Source organism: Pelodiscus sinensis, chromosome 1 (genome assembly GCF_052426305.1).
Source record: "Pelodiscus sinensis isolate ZL-2025 chromosome 1, ASM5242630v1, whole genome shotgun sequence".
NCBI lineage: Eukaryota > Metazoa > Chordata > Testudines > Trionychidae > Pelodiscus > Pelodiscus sinensis.
This window is the reverse complement of record NC_143052.1, coordinates 161,203,358-161,225,325: the sequence shown is the minus strand read 5'-3', so window position 1 is coordinate 161,225,325 and position 21,968 is coordinate 161,203,358. Positions and strand designations below refer to the sequence as shown.

The following is a 21,968-nucleotide window of genomic DNA, read 5'->3' as shown; positions in this document are numbered from 1 at the left end:
TACACAGCAAGAAGTCTGAGAAAGAGCACTCTTCTTCCCACTTCCCTCCTTGTAAATGAGGGTTACAGGAGTCAGTAACAAGTCCTCCAGCTCGACATTAGGTTGAAATAACTGTTTGTAGTGTAAACACAAACTATGTTATTTCAGAATAAAGTCATTTATTCAGAAATAACACTGCTGTGTAGACGTACCCTTAAAGACTAACATTTAAATCTCTCTGACACACACAGAATATCATGAGTTTTCATGATCCAGTCCTGGTGCTAATGAGGTTAAGTGGGCTGGTACAGATATACAAAATTACTCAAAATAGTTAAGTCCAAATATGAGCAATGTTATCACAGAACTGGGTGATTGGGTAACAAGGGTAGATGGAATTCATTGTTGATAATGCAAACTAATGAACATGGAAAAATTTAATTCCAACTACATATAAAAAAAATAATGGGGTCTAAAATAGCTATTCCACTCAAGAGAGATCTTGGAATCATTGTGGATAGTTCTCTGAAAGCATCTGCTCCATATACAGCGACAGTCTAAAAAGCTAATAAAATATTGGGAATCACTAGGAAAAGAATAGATAAGACAGAAAATATAATATTGCCTCTATATAAAGTCATGGTATGCCCACAGCTTGAATACTGCATGCAGATCTAATCACCCCATCTGAAAAAGATACATTGGATTTGGAAAAGGTACCTAAAGGGCAACAAATAATTAGGGGTAAGAAACAGCTTCCATATAGGGGAAGATTAACAAGCCTGGGACTTTTTAGCTTTGAAAATAAATGATTTAAAAAGGTAGGAGGATATGTTAGAGAGCTAGAAAATAATGAATGGTATGCAAACAGATATTCATTCATCAACACCACAAGAAGCTCAATCAATGACATTTATAAGCAGCACATAAAAAAAACAAACAATTTCTTCACGATCAACCTGTGGAACTCTGCCAGGAGATAGTTAAAAGGCTCAAACTGTGACAAAACAGGGGTCAGCAACCTACGGCTCAATACGGAACCAAATATAGCTCTTTTGTCATTCCCAGAGACATGCAACTTTTTAAAATTAAAATGAAAAATTAATTCAGAATTTTAAAAACCATGTAATTACTCATGTTCAGAGGGCCTTTTTTGGTCTATTTCACATTTAACCAAAGGCAAAAGTAAAGCGGTACACCCTGGTAAGAGCCGGCTGTGCTCTAACAAGAGCTGGCTGAAGCACTCCACTCATTTAAAGGGTCAGTTGAGGGCACGCTGTAGGGGATGAGTGTGTACTCCCAGCCGAGATAGTGAGGGGGGCTGGCAGCAGCAGATACCTCTGTCTGGCTTCAGCCTCCATCTGACTGACGTGGTCGGTCCCCACCCACTGTGTTCCTGGGGCAGACCCCGCAGATTCCATGACTTTTCCAACAGCCCTGGCCAACAAGGCCCAAATCTGGGATCAGCCCCCCTCTGGCTGCAGTGTCCTGGCCCTGGCCCCAATCCTCATGCAGGCCCTGTAGCCTGGCCCCCATCTAGCTGCAGGAAGAGCTGGCAGAGCACCCCCTCCTGCTGTGGCACAGGTAGGAGGGGAGGCCACGATCCAGCTGCTGTGATCCTGGCCCAGCCCCTTGGCCAGCTACTGCTTCCTGGATGCAACAGCCCAGTCCTGGACACATAAGGTAATCTAGCCCCAGGACTCCACCCCCCACCCTCAACAGATTCTACTTTTCACCACCAGCACCCGGTCCTGCCTTCTGCATCTCCCACACCCCTCAATCCCCGGCCCTGAGCCCTTCATGCACCCCTATCCTGACTCCTGCACCCCCAGCAGCAGCTTAAGTCCCATTGAATAAAGTCTGAGTACAATGTTTCATTTATGCTATTATTAATCATGTCAATTATCAAATTATATATGTTTATTCATGCAAATTGGCATTCTTATACTGGCTCTCTGTTGACCACTTGTTCTGAATTTTGATTTAGTTTGGCTCTTTGGTTTGAAATGGTTGCCAACCCCGATAAAGGAAGATAGGTCCATCAATGGCTACAAGCCAGAATGGGCAGGGATGGTGTACCTAGCTTCTCTTTGGCAGAAGCTGGAAATAGGCAACAGAAGGTGGATCATTTGATGATTGCCTCTTCTGTTCATGCCTTCTGAAGCACTTGGCATTGGCCACTGTTGAAGACAAGATACTTTTGTAATAGATAGACCATTGCTCTGACCCAGTATGGCCATTCTGATGCTCTTTTATAGAGCCCAAGTTTATCTGCCCCTTGTTGTAACCCACTAGACTCTATTACCCTTCCAGAGCTCAGACAGAACCCAAGAGTTCTGATAGTGTCTCTGCAAAACTAGTACAAAAGTAAGAATATATATGTAAAATTTTAAGACTCAGTGTCCCTTAAGTCACTTGCCACAAGATGTCAGCTATGTTAATATTAGAACTGAGTGGGTTTAATATTTAATTTTCATTCTTTTATATATGAATTAGATACCATGCTCCAGGTTTTCTAGTGCCGTCGTAGCCCTGGTAAGAGTTGATGTGTGGGGGGGGAAGAAGAGCTAATCACATCACCCACCCCAATTTACTGCTTGGCTTGTACTGAGCATGCTCAGTAACACTGCTGGACCCACTGTCCTCAGTCTGTCTCTCCCGCCCCCCCCCTTCTGCCTCTCATCACAACATGCAGATTACCCCTCCCCTGCCAAAATTTGAAATGGCACCCCAGGCTCCCACATTATGTGGAATAGAAGGTTTAGCATTGTATGTTCTTCACTGTGGTGAAGAGGTCAACCTGGTAAGTGCCATACTTCTAGAAGAGCATGGCAGCAACCTGAAGATGGAGAGCCCACTCACAGTGAGAGAACTTCCTGCTCAGCTGGTCAGCTAACAGTCCCCATTCCTGTGAACTGACAAGCCTCCAAGTGAATGGTGTGCTAGATGCAGAAGTCCAAAAGATGGACAGCTTCCTGACACTGTGCTGGAGCGAGCCTCCATCAGTGATTTACGGAGAACATTGTGGCAGTGTTCTCTATGAAAATCCAGACCACTCGGGCAGATAGGTGAAGGAGGAACTACCTTCAAACCGTCCATAACTCCTGGACATTTATGTGGAGATGCACCTCCTGCATGGACCAAGTACCCTTGGTTCAGAGACAGCCAATATGGGAGCCCCAGCCCAGATCCAATGCAATCAATACCAGTGCAATGGAGTGGGGAGGGCTCAGAATGGCCCTTCTGCCCCAACGTTCTCAGGGCCTGTTCACCAGACAAGACTGCCAAGAACTGGGGCTGGAACAGTCACTGCCTTGACTACCATATCCTAAACTAAATATCCTAACTAATTATGACTGCATGGCTAGTTTCACAAACACTGATGAGTAAGTTTTCATTGTATTGTATTTTTAGCCCCTAGCTTGTTTGAGATTGTGTCCAAACAGTTTGAGATCCTAGATTCTGCCCATGTCTAATCAGGCAAGTTTTGGACAATCTGGGCCCGGGCTCAGGGCGCTGCAAACGGCTAGGACCCCTCTCCTTTGGCCTTTTTTTCCTGCCAGCTGGCAGGCTTTTCTCTTACCCTCCCCTCTGCTTCCTCTTATCTGACAGGCTTTTCTCTGCCCCCTACCATCCAGCAACCTCCCGCTCGGGTCCCTTCATCCTGGCTAGCAAGCGTCTCAGCCATCTCTCTTCCCGCCCCTTTTCCATGCTGGTCAGCAGGCTTCTCTGCCCCTCCCTTCTGGTTTGCTAAGGGCTTCAATTGCATGCAGACCCTCCCCTTCTGGAAAGCCCAGAGTGGCACAGGGTCCCGCTCTGCAAGGAGAAAAAGTTGCAGCATGTGAGGGAGCCTGTGGGGACTGGGCAAGGCTTGGGAGAGGGGGAGCAGAGCTCAGGGAATAGAGCCAGGCAACAGACTTCAGGGAACAGTGTGTCTGGAGAAGGGAGAACTAGGCTGGGGATGGCTGCAACAGGAGTGGGACTGGGAAGGGGAAGAGGAGGGGCATTGCCTGGCTCAGTAGTCTAGTTCTCCCGAGGGACACCAGCTGTTCCAACTTGCTCCATGCACTGCATCTGCCCCTCTCCCTTCTGCCCACATGCCTTGCCCCTTCCCTGCCTGCAACTCACCAATCTCCTTTTCAGCTATTTAATAGCTCATCACCTATTAAACCATCTTGTTAGTTTTTAAAGTGCTACACAGTCCTGTTGTTGGGGTCACTGGGCATGATCCTAGGTAACTTGGAGGAGTGGAAGATCAAAAGAATTGATGAAGCGCCCCCGCCCTAGGCCCAAGCACCCTAAAAGCACCCCTCCCTTCCGCCCTCCCCCCCCCCCCGGCATAACTTTTCTCTGGCTCGCTAATAGCTGGGAACGGCAAAACAGACCTTGAGGTCTTTGGCTCACCCAGGCTCGGGTAGCTCGGTATCAGGCTAAGCTTTTAGAGAACCCTGAAGTGACCTTGCTAACCTGTCCCTCCCTTAACCCGAAATTGTACCCAGGAGCAAAAATATGTTTTAAGTAATGAGTCCTGGCATCCCTATTGGAACAGCACGCATCTCCCATCGCCCATTAGACTACACTCCGTTCCCCCAGGGCTCCTCTGTTGCCAGCAATCTGCCACAGAAACACACACCTGGTTTTCTGGTAATAGCACTTTCCAGTATTATTTGTCCCCTATAGCTAACACCTCTATCCCTTTGTTCAATGCGTCAGGTCAAGATTCCGGTGAGGGCTTGAAATTTTACTCACGCCGCACTGCTCTGCGTGACTTACAGGGCTATAATGGCATGGGGGCAAATGGCCAGTCCTTTTATATATGTGGAACTTATGCTTATAAGTGGCTGCCCCATCGATGGTACAGAAGCTGCTATATAGGATACCTTACCCCTCCTCTTCGTGTTTTAGCCCAACTTACGCCTGGTTGCCCCAGGCGTACCAGGTCTCTGCACGCCACTCCTGAGCCCATTGGTGAAGGGGACAGGCTTGGAATGATCCTGCTCCCATCCTATGGGGTGGCACGACTGGCCCAGCTTTATCGGCGACTCTCTGTGTTCCTCACTAAGTTCGCCAATGACACCTTGGCCACAGAGAAAAGCCTTAACTCGGAGCTTTACCAACTGCGGTTACTGTCCCTCCAGAACCGCCAAGCCTTAGATTATGTTCTGGCTTCACAGGGTGGGGTGTGTGCCATCATAGGCAATGAATGCTGTACCTATATCTCAGAAAATTCGCAGGATATTAACAAACACATCCTGTCGGCTGAACAGGCTTTTAATCAGTGGAAAGCCCAGGAGCAAGACCCTACAATTTTTGATTCCCTCTGGAACTGGCTATCTAGCCTGGGAGGACTGGGGGGAGGCATTGTTCACCTCCTGCTTACAGGTCTTGTATTATGTCTCATCACTCCCCTCTTGATCACTTGCTGTAAAGCGCTCCTACATAAAATCTGTACTTCCCGTTCCCTGGAAACCCCACTATACCCTCTCATAAATGACCCCAGTTCCTTAGCACTTAATCAGCTTGTCCTCAGAATACGAGAAGACTCAGACAAAAGTTTGTTGAGTATTCTCAAAGGAGGGAGCTGTTGGGTCACTGAGCATGATCCTAGGTAGCTTGGAGGAGTGGAAGATCAAAAGAAGAGATGAAGCACCCCCACTCTAGGCCCAAGCACCCTAAAAGCACCCCCCCTTCCGCCTCTTCCCCCCCCCCCCCCAGACATAACTTTTCTCTGGCTCGCTAATAGCTGGGAACGGCAAGACAGATCTTGAGGTTGCCTAGTTACTATCAGTGGTACAGAAGAAGAATTCAGATGCCTCTCTGTAGAGGGGAGAAGGAGGATAGGGCTGGCAACATGTCCCAGCGTGGGAATCTTGCTACAGTTCACTATTTTCCTGTAAGTAAGGAGGGAAAACTGCTTACGTTGATGTGCTTGATCTGAGATGTCTAGTCTCCTGGCACCTATTTGAGTGTTCAAATAAACTTTTGCTTCTCCACACCGGTGTGTTTATTGGAGCGCGCGCACACCAGGCACCAAACCCAGCTGTTGCCTCCCTCGAGCACTTTGTGCCGGCAACACTTTTTTTTTTCTCCCCTTTTCACTGTCACTCTGTGTTCTGAAATGTAAGCTCAAATGCCAAGCATCCCCTTTCCTCCCTTCCCCAGCACGAATCAGCAGCAGACTTGAGGTGGGGGTGGGAGGTACTCTCCTCAGTACCTAGGCGGAGTGTGCAAGTTAAAGGGGGGGGGAAAAAAGGGTGACTGCTCCTGCCGGTGGTTAACAATATGCCTGTGTCAACAAGAGAGAGACACTAAAAGGGAGGTTGTGTACCTGGAGCAGAAAAGCAGCCATCAGGATTGCAGAATTCAAGGGAGGGTATCAATCTAGGCATGGAGGATGGACTTACTTTTGAAAACTTTTATTTAGGGAAAAGAGACATCTCTTTTCCTTGTGGATGATGCCTGAGTAGAATTCCCTTTAAATACACTGCACAATCCAAACACCTCTTTGCATTTCAGGCTCAGAAGGAAATGAAAAGGCCATTTGGGAGATGATGGCCCAGAGCCATGGCAGGCAAGGGCCTAGATTGAGGGCTGGGTTCACTCATTACTATTAGCTATTTCTTTTTTGTAATTCAAATGGATTTTGGGTCACGGATCTCTCAACCATCATGTAAAATGCTTCCCTATGGCCTTTTGCCAGGCACCCAGAGGTATCTCACTGCCATGTACCTATCCTAAGGGGGGAGGGGGGGGAATGCAGTGTTGTTTCTTACCTTTATGCAGCCAGTGGCCTATACTTGCCATTCCCATGCTGGAACCTCACATTTACTTACTGAAAATAAAATGTGCATAACTTTAAAACATTGTACACAGACTATGTATTTTTGGTGCCAAATGACCTCAGGAATGTGGGGTGCCATGCAGTGTAGAGGGTCTGAATGGGAGGACACTGGACATAGGGATTTGTGGTGATCTGAGTGAGGTCACTACTGGGCAAGGAGGCAGTAGGGTAGGCACGCTAGCAAGGCAGGGCTGGGGTTGGGGGTTCAGGTGAGAAGGAAGTAGAGGGGTCAGGGTGAAGATGGTACTGTGCAGAGGCTGGGTGAAGGAGGAAAAATGTTGGCATTAGGGGCACAGTGCCATCAACTCTGCCGCTCCTACAATGGGGCACAAGATGGAGGTTCGGGGGTGAGGGAGCCCATGATAGCCAAGGGAAATAGGGAGCACCATTCCCAGGTGGTGAGGGAGTCAGGGGTGCCAAAATACAAGTTCGCTCCGGGTGCCGTTTTCCCTAAGGCTGGCCCTGTCTGTGATAAATTACTAGCCTTTCCGGTACTGAAAATAGCATTACAAATATGATTTCTATTAGCATGGATGTAGTGGTGTCTTAAGTCTGTAGATCACACAACACTATTGTTGTACATAGCATAAATCTAGGTTACATTTATTGGATTGAGTTTCAGCCCCAACTCTCAGGATCAAATCACTGCAGAGTCTCAATTATTTAACTGATCATTTTAGCGAATGGAATAAATAAAAAAGGGTAGGAATGAGAGTTCTTGCAAGACAAAGAATGGGGAAATGGAAAAAACAACACAACACAACACAACACACACACACACCACGAGTGGTCCTGAACAACAGTATATTTTCCCCCATGAAGTGATGCTGAATGCTATACTAAGGCAATAAGAGCTTAAGACTTACCTTTTCTGGGCAGAAAATAGTGCCTTGATGCATAGTATGTGAAAGCCTTCTGCTGACATGACGGGGGGCTTATCTGTTTCTTTCACTACTGAGGAGACTATAGCAATGCATTTGTCAGTGTCCATAACTAAAAGACTAATTTTGCCCTTTACATGAGACATTTGACAGCTAAGCTGAACAGGATTTCAAAGTGTGAGCCTCCCAACTTTGGTAAAAACAGTCCTTAACATCTCTCAAGTCAGGATATTTGTACATTTCCAGACAATAAACTACACTGAAATGGAGTTAGAATCCTCAACACCCATCAGTAACTTAGGTCAAGTGAATTTCTAACTGCAATGAAACCAGTTGTTACAAACTGAGAACATCCACAGTCATGGTTTAACGTCCAAGTATCAAATATTAAGATAAGGTATTTTAATCGATTTTCTGCTCTGTAGTGATACGAAGTAATAATTACCTTTAATGCTCGACAGTAGTTATAAACCTCAGCTTATACTAAAAAAAAAAAAAAAAAAAAAAAGATTCCTGATGTTATCCTTAACAGTTATACCAGACCCTTAAATTCCTTAAGTCTAATTTGGCTTTGCTCCTGCTGTTAAAGCAGCTGGAAGTGGTCGTCTTTTGGATGAAAGGTGTTTTCATGGACTTATTTGTAATGTTCTATCAGTGTTGGGGTCACTGTGGTGGAGGCTGCACTGAAGTGGGACAGAGAATCCCTACCCTGAAGGGCCTGCTGTATTTAAGATGCCAATCGCTTGGACAGTGCAGAGTAATATTTGTCAGCTGCTTCTGAAAAATTCAGCTTCATACTTCATTGTCTAGAACAGTGCTATTAAAAGTTAAATAGCCAAGTAAAAACATTTTCCTGCAGATATTAAGGTGTTTAAAAACTCTGACTCTGTGAAAGAAAAAAAGCTGCATAACTAATAAAGCTAGCCTACACGAGTCTAGAGCATCAATATCTTTTTATATAGATGACATGTCTGAATCACTAACTTTAAATTTTTCAAAAAAGTGTCAGATAATCCTGCAGGAAATCTTATCCTGAATAAGAAATTAGTATTGGAGTTAAAGTTTACACACCTATTAACACAAAGTTTATTCCTACGATTCAGCTATGTCCCCTCAAACCAAACCAAATACTGATGGGCTTATTTACATGGTGCTGTAATGCAGACCATAGAAATACAAAACCTAATGTACACCGACTGGCTTCAGTTGACTCCAGTAATGTATACTAAATGTATACCAAGCCCTGATTAGCAATTATTTCTATAGCACATAATCTTCTCACCACTGAACATACTGAGACAGTACATCACTGCATGTAGTCAGCAGTTTTGTTCCAGTATGACACTGTATTCTTTGATTGAAAAATATAATCAAGCCTTTTATTACAATTCCTGGTGCCTCAGGATTATTTATCATGTCAAATGCTGTACCGCCAGCAGACATCTCTGGTGGTTTCTTCTAGTAGCTTAAGACAAATGTTGTTCTCCAGAATAAATTCATTTATGTGACAGACGAAACAAAATGCTTTTACAAAAATATGTATTCCATAGATCCACCTTTAAAGGAGCCTCAATGTGCACTGGAGATGTTCTTGACAGTAGAAGATGTCTCACTATAACCACACTGACTAGGACAGTGGTCCCCAACCTTTAGAGGCTCCCAGGCGCCCGAGGGGTGGGGCCACTCACGCGCCGGGCGCCCGAGGGGTGGGGCCAGGGCCACCACCCGAGCCGCGCACCTGGGGCCGGCGCCGCGCGCCCACGTGTCCCGGGACTGGGGCCGCCTGAGCGCCGCGCACTAGGCGCCGGTGTGTGTCACACACCTGGGGCCAGCACCTCCATTGTGCCACACGCCGGGGCGGCCCAGGTTGTCAGCGGGCGCACACAAATGCCCCGGCGGGCGCCATGGCGCCCACAGGCGCCACGTTGGGGACCACTGGACTAGGACTTTTGAGTTCAAGTAACATGAAAGTACTACTGTAGTAAAGTTTAAGAAATTAAGTACAAAGTATTAAAAGATTTTTTGGGTCAGCGTTGCACTGTATTTTCTTCTAATTGATGTTGTTTTACCCATACTAATGTTCTTGCATCCCATCCATTGGGATCCCACACTTAGTCAGCACAGTCCATTATTTACACCTGCTCTCCTGATGACCTCAATCCCTTCTCACTTCAAGAGCATAAAGAGAGTTGAGTGATCAACTGACCCCTCAGTTCCTGTACCGCTACTGAACTTACTAGTACAAAGGCAAGGAGGGTGAATCACGGAACACATGGAAATGCCCCATAGCAAAAAACCTCTAGATCAGGGCTACTCAACACATGGTTCATGGGCTGCATGCGGCCTGCTGCCCATTTGTTTGCCGCCTGCGGTGCAGTTTGGGTTCACGCAGGGCTCAACATGTGGCCTGCGGGTGGGACCCTTTGAACATAGCCTCCACTGGGAACATGCTTCACATCAAGGCATCTCCCTGGCTGGGTGAGCACTGAAAGACACAAGAGAATGGATGGGCTGGAACAGATGGGTACAGGATGTCAGTGTTTCTAGCCCTCAGGGAGGTGGTGGCGGGAGCGCTGGGGCATTAGGGGAAGTGCTGGCTGCTTAGCCTTGTGGGCAGACCCTGAGAGGCGCTGACTGGCTCATACTCATCACATTTGGGTCCAGTGCCGCTGCCTAAGGCTTAATCTTTGTATTCATGACAGTCAATAAGCTATTTGTGCATATATATATATATATATATATATATATATATATATATATATATATATATATACACACACATACACACACACACACACACACACACACACACACGTTGTAGCCCTTGGCATGTGCTGAGAGTATCACTGTGACCCCCAGGGCTTCTCAAGTGGAGTAGCCCTGATCTAGATACTAGTCTTTATTTTTCTTTGAGTCCTTTACATATGTTTCTCTTCTGGTGATAACTATGCAGTATATAATAAATGGAGAAAGGTACTGAGAGGTCTACAGAATTTAAGATGGCAACACTGCCCCTTCCCCAATCAGATATCTAAATATGATGCTAAAACCAAGAGCAATGGTTAGTGAAAATACTACTCTAAATACAAGCCCTACATAGATCACTAATGGATGATTCCCCAAAAGGCTGCACACAGCTGTGTCCTGGCAGAATTAGCTCTAAATATAACCTGGGAGTTCTAAATTGGTTTCCTCTACCACACTTTGTACAACACCACATCCCTTAGAAAGATCTGAGTCAAAACTGGATGACCCTTGAATCTTTTGCCAATAGAAAGAAATAGGTTTGGGAACACAATATCTTGTTAAAACAGACTATCAAGACATTTTCCTGAAAAGATACATGCCTTGGAATTGATTGGAGTACTGGTTCTCAAACTGAGTCCTAACAGTGGGTCACAGTCCATTTCAGTGGAGTTGCCAGGGCAGAAAGCTGAAGCTTTGAGCCCTGTGTTCTGAAAAGGGCTGAAGCCCAGGGTTCCAGGCCCCAAGATGGGGGGCAGAAAATAAAGTAGCTTTGCAATTTTATAACAGGGAGTTCATGGGTGTGTTTTGTTGTTGTTGTTTTTAAAGTTCAATAGGGTCACCAACAAAAGTTTAATCAAGTAGATCAGAGTAACTTTCTGAATTGAATGTGACCCCCATTGATCACTCAGGATACTGCTGTTCACTTCCTGGAAATAATTCAAGTATCCCCCAGAACAGTAAAAGAAGATAAAGCTCATCAAAAGTTGGCCAGCAGCTTAAAACATACACATCAAAATGATTTTGAGCCAGCCTTAACAGCATCTGTACTTGATGCAGATCTCCATGTATATTTTGTTTCCTCTTATAGAGATCTGATGTTCTTTGATAAGGCTCATAGAAAGGCGCAGAGCAGAGAGAAACACTGGACCGCAGGCCCTGGCCCGCAGGCCCAATCCAGCCGGCCCAATCCAGCCCGCCAAACATTTTCGTCTGGCTCCCGGGGGGGGGGGGGGGGGGATGGGAATGGGGGAGTCCAGTGGCCATGAAATCCTGCAGGGGAGAGGGAGGGGTCCTGGGTGCTGCTTTTCTTCCCAACTTCCCCTGCAGTGTGTGCTGGCTCTTCTCCTGCACATAGGAGAGGTTCACTCAGGAGACTTGTCGAGGGGGACGGGAAGCTCAATGTGCTGGAGCCTCTGTCTTTTCTGTGCTTGCCACCCTTGCCCTCACTGGGTGGCCAGGCAGCAGCAAAGAAGAGGCTGGAGCAGCTTCCCAACCTCAGGTGGCTGTAGACACTGCCAGCAACAACTCCTGCCAGTGAGGTGGTGTGCGGGACTGGGAGAGAAGGAAGGAAGAGGGGGAAACCCAACCCCTAAGTGGGAGGGAAGGGTAGCTCCCAAGTCCCTCCCCTGCATGGGACACTCTTTAGGAGGAAGGGGAGGCCACAGCAGGGCCAGCTTCTCTGTCCCTTCCCTGCATAGGGCGGCTGAATCAGAAAGCTGCCGACCACTCTTACACATTTCAAAGGGAGAAGAGCAACAGTTGGACCAGTGCACGCCAGACTGTTTCAATCCCCATTCATGCTGTTTTCCTGGTGGGCCTCTCTCTCCTGCCCTCCCCCCCGACGGTTCTGGGAGAAACTGACTTTTAAGCTGGCTCCCTCCAGCTCCAGCTCCTCTCGCTGCCCCTTTCTGACAGTCAGCAAGGATGATGGAGGGGGAGGAAGTGACTAGTCCAGTTCGTACAAGACTATCTGATAAGCATTTGCTTATCGGGTAGTCAACTACTCGCTTACATCCCTATTCCTGTCACATAGATCTAACCCTAGAAACCAAAGCTGATGGGAGTTTTGATTTAGGAATGAGTAAAGGTCAGTTTGTTCATTATAGATCAATGGTTCTCAGCCTTTTAGGTCAGCGCCCCACTCTGCTCAAAGCAAACCTTTCTGTGTACCACCAGCCAGCCACCCATGAAGTTGAGAGCTAGATCTGGCCTTAGAGACTCAGGGCTTCCCACCTGCAGCAGAAAGCCAGTGGGGGCGGGGGGAGGGGAAGACGAAAGGACAGAGGAGAAGGCAACATAGTTGGTGAACTTTGAGAACCACTGATAGAAAAAAAAAAAGATGTGTGGCTTGAAGGGTGGGCGGGGAGGTGCAACATTTCTGAACTACCGTAAAGTTGCAAGTATAGTACACACTTTTTTTCAACATCAAAAGTCGGGGTGCGCATTATCCATAGGAGGTTTTTTAAAAAGTTTTAAATTCGCCCTCGGCAGGCACAAGCTGGGTGGGGAGGGGGTCAGGCACTGGATAGGCTGGGGCGAGGGGGCCAGCAGGCGCGAGCTTGGGGCGCGGACAGCTGAGCGGGGAAGGCTCCCCTGGCAGGCATGAGCTCAGCGCGCGGACAGCTGAGCGGGGGAGGCTTCCCCCTCCCACTGGCAGGCGTAAGCTCAGCTGGGCTCTTCCTTCCTATGCATACCTTAAAATCGAGTATAATGGGGGTGCGCATTATAGATAAAGAGCTTAGTTTATTCAAGAATTTTGACCTTTAAAAGGCAGATGCGCATTATACTAGAGATTTTACGGTAACATGTTTTCACTCCTGTCTGAACTCATCTAGGGTCATAGAAAGACATGCTGAAGGGTAAGACAGTGAAACATTCCAACTATCAAAGGAGGTTTAAGAGAAATATAACTCTCCTTTCTAAAGTGGTTTTTTGAAGGCTTGAATAATCCACTGAACGAGGCTCACTACAACAACAACAGGTGATCCAAAAAGCATTTCCTGATGAACTCGTAACAAAGTCAGTGGAGTTGCATGGAAATTGTCAAATGACTATGCTGTTCATATCAGCATCAAGTGGTGCCGCTCCATAAGCTATCAATATTAATACTGGCACTAGCAGCACTAGAACTGGAAGAGCCAGAGCTGATACATTACAAGCACCAGCAGGCTCCAGATATAGGCACAGAACAGCAGCTTTTCTAATCCCTGCACTGAGCAATTCAGCCCTGTAGAGGGCTGTAACTGACCTACTACAGATCAAGCTAATGAAGCAGGCAGCTAAGAGAACTGACCCAATGCCAAGAGCAGAGGTGCTAGCAGCAGACTGGCACTTGCAGCACTGCTCTCTTTTATTGAAGATAGTCATCAAGCTTCTAAGCTGCCACCTGCCAAAATTGAAAAAAAACAGGGCTGATTCACAGCACCCATTCTTTCTGGAGACAGAGGTGAACCAACTACCTTTCTTTCCTGAAGCTTCAGAGGGGTAGCTGAGTTAGACTGAGAGGCTACATCTACACTGGCCCCTTTTCCGGAAGGAGCATGTTAATTTCACGAGTCGCAATAGGGAAATGCGCGGGGGATTTAAATATCCCCCGCGGCATTTAAATAAAAATGTCCGCCGCTTTTTTCCGGCTTTTAGAAAAGCCGGAAAAGAGCGTCTACACTGGCCCCGATCCTCCAGAAAAAGCGCCCTTTTCCAGAGGATCTTATTCCTACTTTGAATTTCCATGCAACTTGACTTGACTTTGAAGTAGGAATAAGATCCTCCGGAAAAGGGCGCTTTTTCCAGAGGATCGGGGCCAGTGTAGACGCTCTTTTCCGGCTTTTCTAAAAGCCGGAAAAAAGCGGTGGACATTTTTATTTAAATGCCATAGGGGATATTTAAATCCCCCACGCATTTCCCTATTGCGACTCGTGAAATTAACATGCCCCTTCCAGAAAAGGGGCCAGTGTAGACGTAGCCAGGTAGTCTCAAGAAGAGATTTTCCTCTTCAAAGAAATGCAATGACCATCACTGTTTACAGTCCAGAAGATAGAACAAACAGATCCCTGGTCAATGTAGTTGCTCTGGTTTAGAGAAGCCTGTCTTTGGCTTCTCTAACAATATATATTGAGCTGGTTGAGCAAGTATTAAAAACGTTAAACAAAACAATTCTCTATGCATAAATAAGGAAAGGTATTAGAAAACTTTGATTCCATGGTTAATACAGTTTCACCATGACATTTCATACTCTGCATGTCCTCTTCAACTTCAATGATTTATCTACAGTACTTCCCTCTCACAGTTAAAGTCTTACTTCTCCGTTTCCCCATAAATTCTTGAACAGCTTTGAAGGTTTCATTCAGGAAACCTGTGAGGATGGTTCAGGGCTTGACCGAACCTGGCTCTTCCAGATTGCAATCTACTCGCCATGGGCGAGTAGACTGCATTGTTTGTCGAGCCCTGGGGATGTTAATGAGGTTCTTAAAAGGTTTAATGGGCCCTTTTTATTCCGTGGCCTCCTGTATCTCAAGACCACCTCATTGGGAGCAATTAGATCAGGAAGAAGGAAAATGCTGCCCCATAAGTGGTATCACCAGCCTCTCATGTGCCCTATCATAGCCTAAGGTTACACTATAGATGTCAACATGTAGTCAAGTACACAATTAACCAATAAACCTGGGCTTAACAGTTAATCTTAACTTCACACATCCCTCCCCCCTTGCTGCCTTTGATTCAGAAGCAGCAAAAGGGGTAGGGAGCAAGAGCCAGCAGGGAGCCAATTCCCCATAAACACTGGATCCACAGAGCCACCTGCCCCTCTCACCCTACCGCTGCTGCTCCTGATAGAGGTGCAGCTATGAGGAGGGTGAGGGGGGCACGTGGTAGCTGGTACTTGCAGGAAGCTGGTTTTCAAGCTGGCTCCTCATGTGTATAGGTTCACACAGAGCAACTTACCCCCACACTACTGCCTCTATCAGAAGCAGCGGGGTGGGAGGGGAATGGAGGTTGCTCCATGGAATGCCAGCTCAGCTTCTGTCCACAGGGAGCTCAGGCCCCCTGCAGACAGGGGCTGCAGCCGCCTTGCACTGCTAGCTTTGTATCAGAGGCAGAAGTGCAGGTGGCAGGGGACTCCCCAGGAGTGAGGCCACAAGCACACTGGCTGCCAGCCCCACCTCTGGGGACTATCAAATAATTATGTAACCAATAATATTTTGCGCAGTTACACAACTATTCAATTAATCGCTATCTAACATCCCTACTTCCTTGTCCCCGCACTCAGCATACTCTCTCAGCTCCCGTTGGTTTCCAGCCAATAGAAGCTGAGAGATTTTACTGGAGCAGCACACGAAGCTTTCCCCCCACCCATGCACAGTAGAGAGAGTAGCTAGCTGCCCTGGTACTGCTGCTCCGTGCTGCAAGGACAAGCTTGGTAGGCTGATCTTGCCCGCCCCGATGTAGATGAAGTTATCAATACGGCCGAGTGGATCAACTTAAATAATTCACTCCGCAACGCCTCATTCTTCAAGACTCTCTCTATGCCCTTTAGTACAAGTGTGATTTCACAAGTAAATTCCCAAGCTGTTTGCTGTGTTGGAAGTTGCTAGAAAAAAAAACATTTCGTTTAGCTAATCCTTATGGCTTGTTTTATTAGTTAACTAGGTTTTGAATCTATCACAAGTATATAATATAGAAAGCTGCAATAAGAGAAAGATATTCAGTGGCAACTGGCAATGTTTCTTATATTACGTAATACATGCCACTTATTGTGGGGCATCACGGCCACAGACCATAATGGTGATGCATTAAGTCTATTTCCTATTTTACTTCAGTGTAATTCAGCTTTTCCAAGGGAACCCCATTCTACATTTGTTTTCTCAAAAAACAGAACAGAGAGCTTTTCTCCAAAATTAAGTGCACTCTAAGCACAGTCAGTCTTAGCTTTTTTGGTAACCATTTAAATCCATGATTGGGGGGGGGGGGGGGAGGAAGGTATTTAAATAAATCCACCCTGAAAAGAAATACCGTAAAAAGTATTAACTCCTAAGAAATCAGGCTATATAATGAAGTGAAGGATAATAAATTCCAACACAGGTCATATGGTGGTAAATAATCAGAAAAACATCCACCTCATATATCCTTAATCTTGAGCATAAGGAGAGCTACCACATATGCACAGACCAATGGACACAGTTTGAAGAATTTCCTGAATAGGGACAATCACTAGAAGAGGAAGACAGAGCTGTGTACTGACAGTATTGTTTGGAGTGCCCATTCTTCATTTGCTACCAAAACTGGAGGCACTGCAGGGCAGGGAACTACAGGAATGTAATGGCCTGTCATGATTTGGGCAATTTTACACAGCCCTAGAGAAGTCTCTTAGTGTGCTACCAAGTTCCTAAGTGATGCCAGACAAGTCATTTTCACCAATTTTTTGCATGGTCACTAATGGTGAGCATCTCATTTCTAAGTGCCTTAACACAAGATCCTAGGTACTGATTTTTAGAAGGGCTTAGCAATCACAATTACAAACTGGACACAAAATGTGCTATAAAATTCAACATGACACACAAATAACAGGTATTACACACCTCGAATTGGACACGGATAGCAAGTGGAAACTTATGACAATTTTTGCCTTGATTTGTGCTTCAGATCTTCAAGAGTAATTTCACATCACCTTATGTGAAGAATTTCATTGATGCTTGTCAAGCACTCAGATTCAGTGATGAGCCCACAGACGAGCTTATGAGAAGATTCTTTATTCAGAATACGCTTGAGTAATATACAGTAAAATAAGGCAGAAGTCGCACAAACATAAAATGAATATTCAACAGTTGTTCATTCTGCAATTGAAAGACACAGGGATCCCGCGGAAAAACGTAATCTAACTGTACACTACTATAATCAACATACAAAAGTTGTCCAAGTTATGTTCAAAAGGCAGCCTTAATTCAGTATTCAACCTGTAAGCACCTCACTTTGCAACACCCTTAGCATTTTTAATATTTATATAACTCCATTTCACATAAGAAATGTCTGACATGTCAAGGCAACTAGTTTTCTGACAAATGTAAATGAAGGTTCCTCCCAAACTAGATAGAAGGCTACTTTATAATAGTAAAGAGTTACTCAATACAGACTAAAGTCTTTGTTTTCTGCGCCTTAACATATATATATATATATATATATAGGCATTCAATACCTAGATCCTGCATAGCATATATCAGTAAGTCTCAAAGCATTTTATGTGAGATCAGTATCACTGTCTCCTATTTCAGAGATGAGGAAATGAAGGCACAGAAAGATGAAGCACATTTCCCATAGGGGATCAGCAGGCTCGCAGCAGAGCTGGGTAACGGGTAGCTGGGACTCCCTCTCTGTCCCCCGTTTTTAAAATTAAATAGTCACATAAAGCATTCAGTTTACAGGTTCTTAATATAAGGGCATAATACCTGCCTCTTGGTCCAAGTGTGACTTAAGAAAAACAAGTCAGTTACCATTCTGAATCAGACCAGATGATCATCTTTTTTTAGTATCTCATTTCTGACACTGGCATTATAGACAAAAAAATGGAACCACCACACAGAAGTCAGACACAGAATAATCAATCCCTTATATTACATCTTATCACACTCAACAGAACTTACAGAACTTGGCTTCATTAGACAGCAATCAATCCAGAGGGGGTTGATTTATACCATCTAGTATAGTTGTGTAAGTCGACTGCTGAATGCTCTCCCATCAATTCCGGTACTCCATTAGAACAAGCAGCACAGGGGAGTCAATGGGAGAGCATCAGCTATCTTGACGTATTGCAGTAAGTGGTTCTAAGTATGTCAACTTTAGCTACGTTATTCACGCAACTGAAGTTGTTTAACTTAAATAAATCCTCCAACGTAGCACAGAGTAGGCTACAGATTGGCTTATTCAGTGAGGCTTGATTAACTTTGCAGTCTTGTTACTCAAGTAACTATTGTGATGCTCCTAATTTCACACAGTGTGAGTCTCTCACTTCTAAGTAGACTGAATGTTCTCTGCCCATCTGGGGACAATGTCAACTTCCAGTCATATTGCTTATCTCAGTGGCTCTCTACAGCTCTCACTCTAATTCCTTTATTTCAGGGGCTAGATGTAGTCTGATTTAGTCACTCATCATCGGTATAGCAAAGGAGAAAGGGGGGAGGTGTGGAAATCTTAGTCTGTAGTGGTCTTTCTGGATATGGAGGCAACAGACTACATTGCTTAAGTTAGTTTCTCCCCTTCTAGCAGGGGTTTGCGCCTTCTTAGGACTTGTGGGGCCAAAGGGCATGTTCCCAGGACATCTCCCTACTCCTCACCTCTACTTGCAAAGTTCCCTCTTAATACCTGACAGCATCTCTATAGCTCTTGCTCTCCTGCAGCATGTCCTCCTCCCATTACAGGGCAGGCTTTTAACCATTTCCAGATGGCTACAGGTGTCCCAATAAAACCTCTTTCAACTGGCTCTAGCAGGTTCTAGATTGCCTCCAGGTGTCTTAACCAGACTTGTTTAACCTGCAGCTAATATACCTGTTTTCTATTATTTTCTTGTAATTCCTACTCTATTATTCTCTATTGTTTTCCCTGGCTGGACACTACATAATTACAGCCATATTGGGTCAGACCAAAACTTCATCTAGCTCAGTATGCTGTCTTCCAACAGTAGCCAATACAGTAAAACTCCGATGGTCCAGCATCTGATGGTCTGGCACCATCAGGAACCCGGAAGTGCTCCACGCATCTGGACCATTAGAGCTGCTCTGCCCCCAGCTTCCCCGATTCAGCTGCTACTAAAACTGCCCCTTGGGGCTGCAGGACCAACCTGGCAGAATCCCAGCTGTCCCTGATTCACTCCCTGCTGAAACTGACCAGCGGCTGACTCCAGGAAGCCCGAGGCAGAGCTGCTCTGCCTCAGGCTTCCTGGAGTCAGCTGCTGATCAGCATCAGCTGCGGCTGACTTGGGGACACCTGGGGCAGAGCAGCTGGGGGGCTGCAGGGTTGGTCCAGTAGTGCCGAGGAGCGGTGCTGCGGGACCAACCCAGCAGCACCCAGCTGCTCTGCCCTAGGCATCCCCAAGAGCAGCTGGGTGCTGCTGGGTTGGTCTCGCCGCACCAAGGGTCGGCGCTACCCGACCAAGCTGGCAGCACTCCAGCTGCTCTGCCCCAGGCGTCCCCGATTCAGCCGCTGCTGAAACTGACCAGCAGCAGCTCAGTCAGGGACGCCTGGGGCAGAGCCGGACTATCGGAAGGGGGGGGGGGGCTATGAGGTGTCTGGGGTGGCATCCCCCCACCCCACCCCAGACCCCTCATAGCCCCCCCTTCTGATAGTCCAGCATATCTGATAATCCGGCATCCCCTGGGTCCTAAAGGTGCCAGATGATCGGAAGTTTACTGTATTAGGTGCCCCAACAGAGGGAACCAACAGAACAGTTAATCAAGTGATCCCACTCCTGTTGCCCATTCCCAGCTGTCGACAGAGGCTAGGGACACCATTTCTACCTATCCTGGCTAATAGCCATTAATGTACCTAACCTCCATGAATTTCTCTTTTGAACCCAGTTGAAGTCCTGGCCTTCACAAAATCCTCTGGTAAGGAATTCCACAAGTAGACTGTGTTGCATGAAGTAGTACTTCCTTTTGTTTTATACCAGTTACCTATTTCATTTGGTGACCCCCAGTTCTTATGTTATGTGCATGAGTAAATAACTCATTCACTTTCTCCACACTAGTCACGATTTTATAGACTCTCTTAACCTCCCTTAGTCTCCTCTTTTCTAAGCTGAGAAGTCTCAGTCTTTTCCCCCCCTCTTCATATGGCAGCTGTTCCAAACCCCTAATCATTTTTGTTGCCCTTTTCTGAACTTTTTCCCAAGCTACAGTACCTTTTTTGAGATGAGGCGAATACATCTGTATGCAGTATTCAAGATGTGGGCATACCATGGATTTATACAAAGGCAATAAGTCATTCTGTGTCTTATTGTCTATCCCTTTTTAATGATTCCTAACTAGGCATTTAAGCCACTAGTCAACTACCTGATAAGCACGGCTCGACAATTTAAGTAATCTACTCACCATAGGTGAGTAGATTATAGCCCGGCACTGCGCTGCAGCGCAGTGTGCTGAACTGCGCAGCTGGTGAGCGGGTCTTGGCAAGCCCTGCTGATAAGCATATGCTTATTGTCTCCACAGAGGGGTAGGGAAAGCAGAGGCGTAGCAGGGTTAGCTCCCAGGGACAGGAGCTAACCCCATTGCTGCTCTGCAGTTCCCCTCCCCCATTATCAACTAACTGTATTGACTACTCGATTATCTGATTAAACACAATTTAACATCCCTATTCCTAACATGGTTTGCTTTTTTGACTGCTGCTGCACATTGAGTGGATGTTTTCAAAGAACAATCCACAATGATTTCTAGTTCTCTCTAGTGTCCTAATAGCTATTTAGTCCCCATAATTTTGAACGTATAGTTGGGATTTTTTTCTCCCATTTTGCATTCATCAGCATTAAAATCTGTTTGCCATTTTGTTGCCCAACTTCTTAGTGAGGACCCTCTCACTATTTTATCTTTCTCCCCAGCCTCCATCTTGCTTCAACGCCCATGAACAGGAGTTAGACACAGAGTCCCTCCCTGGCCTCTCTTCCTGCTCAATACATACAGACCTCTGAACTAAAAACTAATGAAGACGAAGATGTATACCTTTAGATATATTTTTAAAAAGTAACTTTTGTCATCAGTAGGGGAAAAGGACATTGGTTATTTTTTCATTTGGCTTTCTTGCTTTAAGAAAATGAGACAAATGAGCTCTACTTCTCTACACTCATCCCACAAGAAGTTTAATATAATTCATCCAAGTCTTGAATTGTGTTTTAACAAGTGTAATTATGAAATCATAGGATATACAACTCAGCGAACAACAACTGACGTATTATCTTGTCAGGCTATATGGAAATCTTAATTCACATCTACCTTAAATACCTAAACATATGGGTTGGAGGCCAACTGAAGTACCTCTATCAGATGATTTAGCCTACTACCACTTATCTAGTTGTCCAAATAAAAGACAGAAGACTATAGTTTGTCCATGTTTTTAACGTTCTTGGGTTTTTTAAGTGTCATTCTGATATGTTGAAGGATATTTATTGAGATGGAGACTCATACTTGACTTCTACCTTTTCACCAACTACAGTGCACATTTTTTGTCACTACTTATTTCTTGAATAGTTTCAGAGGCAATTTCAGCTGAAAAAGATGCATGTATTTCACATCTCATTTTTTCTAAGTCTTCTGTGTTCAAATCATTTCAAAAAAGTATATTTGAGGATATATTTTCCTTGTTTTCCTCTTCTGTGCTATGCCTCCATGGTTTACCTATACTGAATTAGTGATAAACACTGCATAAATTGAGTTTTATTACTCTTACTCTTTGTATTCATTCCCCTTTTAAACTTGACTTGCCTTCTTTTAGGCCTAACTTTTATTTTTTCAAGTAGTAGATAAAGAAAAGACTTGACTCAAGCA

General features: G+C 45.5%; 2 protein-coding genes across 3 annotated transcripts in view; one reads left to right on the top strand and one right to left on the bottom strand.

Moving 5' to 3' along the window:
• Positions 1 to 21,968, bottom strand: part of NECTIN3 (nectin cell adhesion molecule 3) — a 133,391-nt gene that overhangs the window by 98,899 nt on the left and 12,524 nt on the right. The window lies entirely within an intron of this gene.
• LOC149525667 (syncytin-2-like) lies at positions 4,461 to 5,541 on the top strand (the record flags this gene model as incomplete). The annotated part of the gene is given in 2 exon segments (XM_089777605.1): positions 4,461 to 5,497; positions 5,499 to 5,541. Coding segments are annotated over 2 exon segments (1,080 nt in total), but the record flags the coding sequence as incomplete, so codon positions are not given.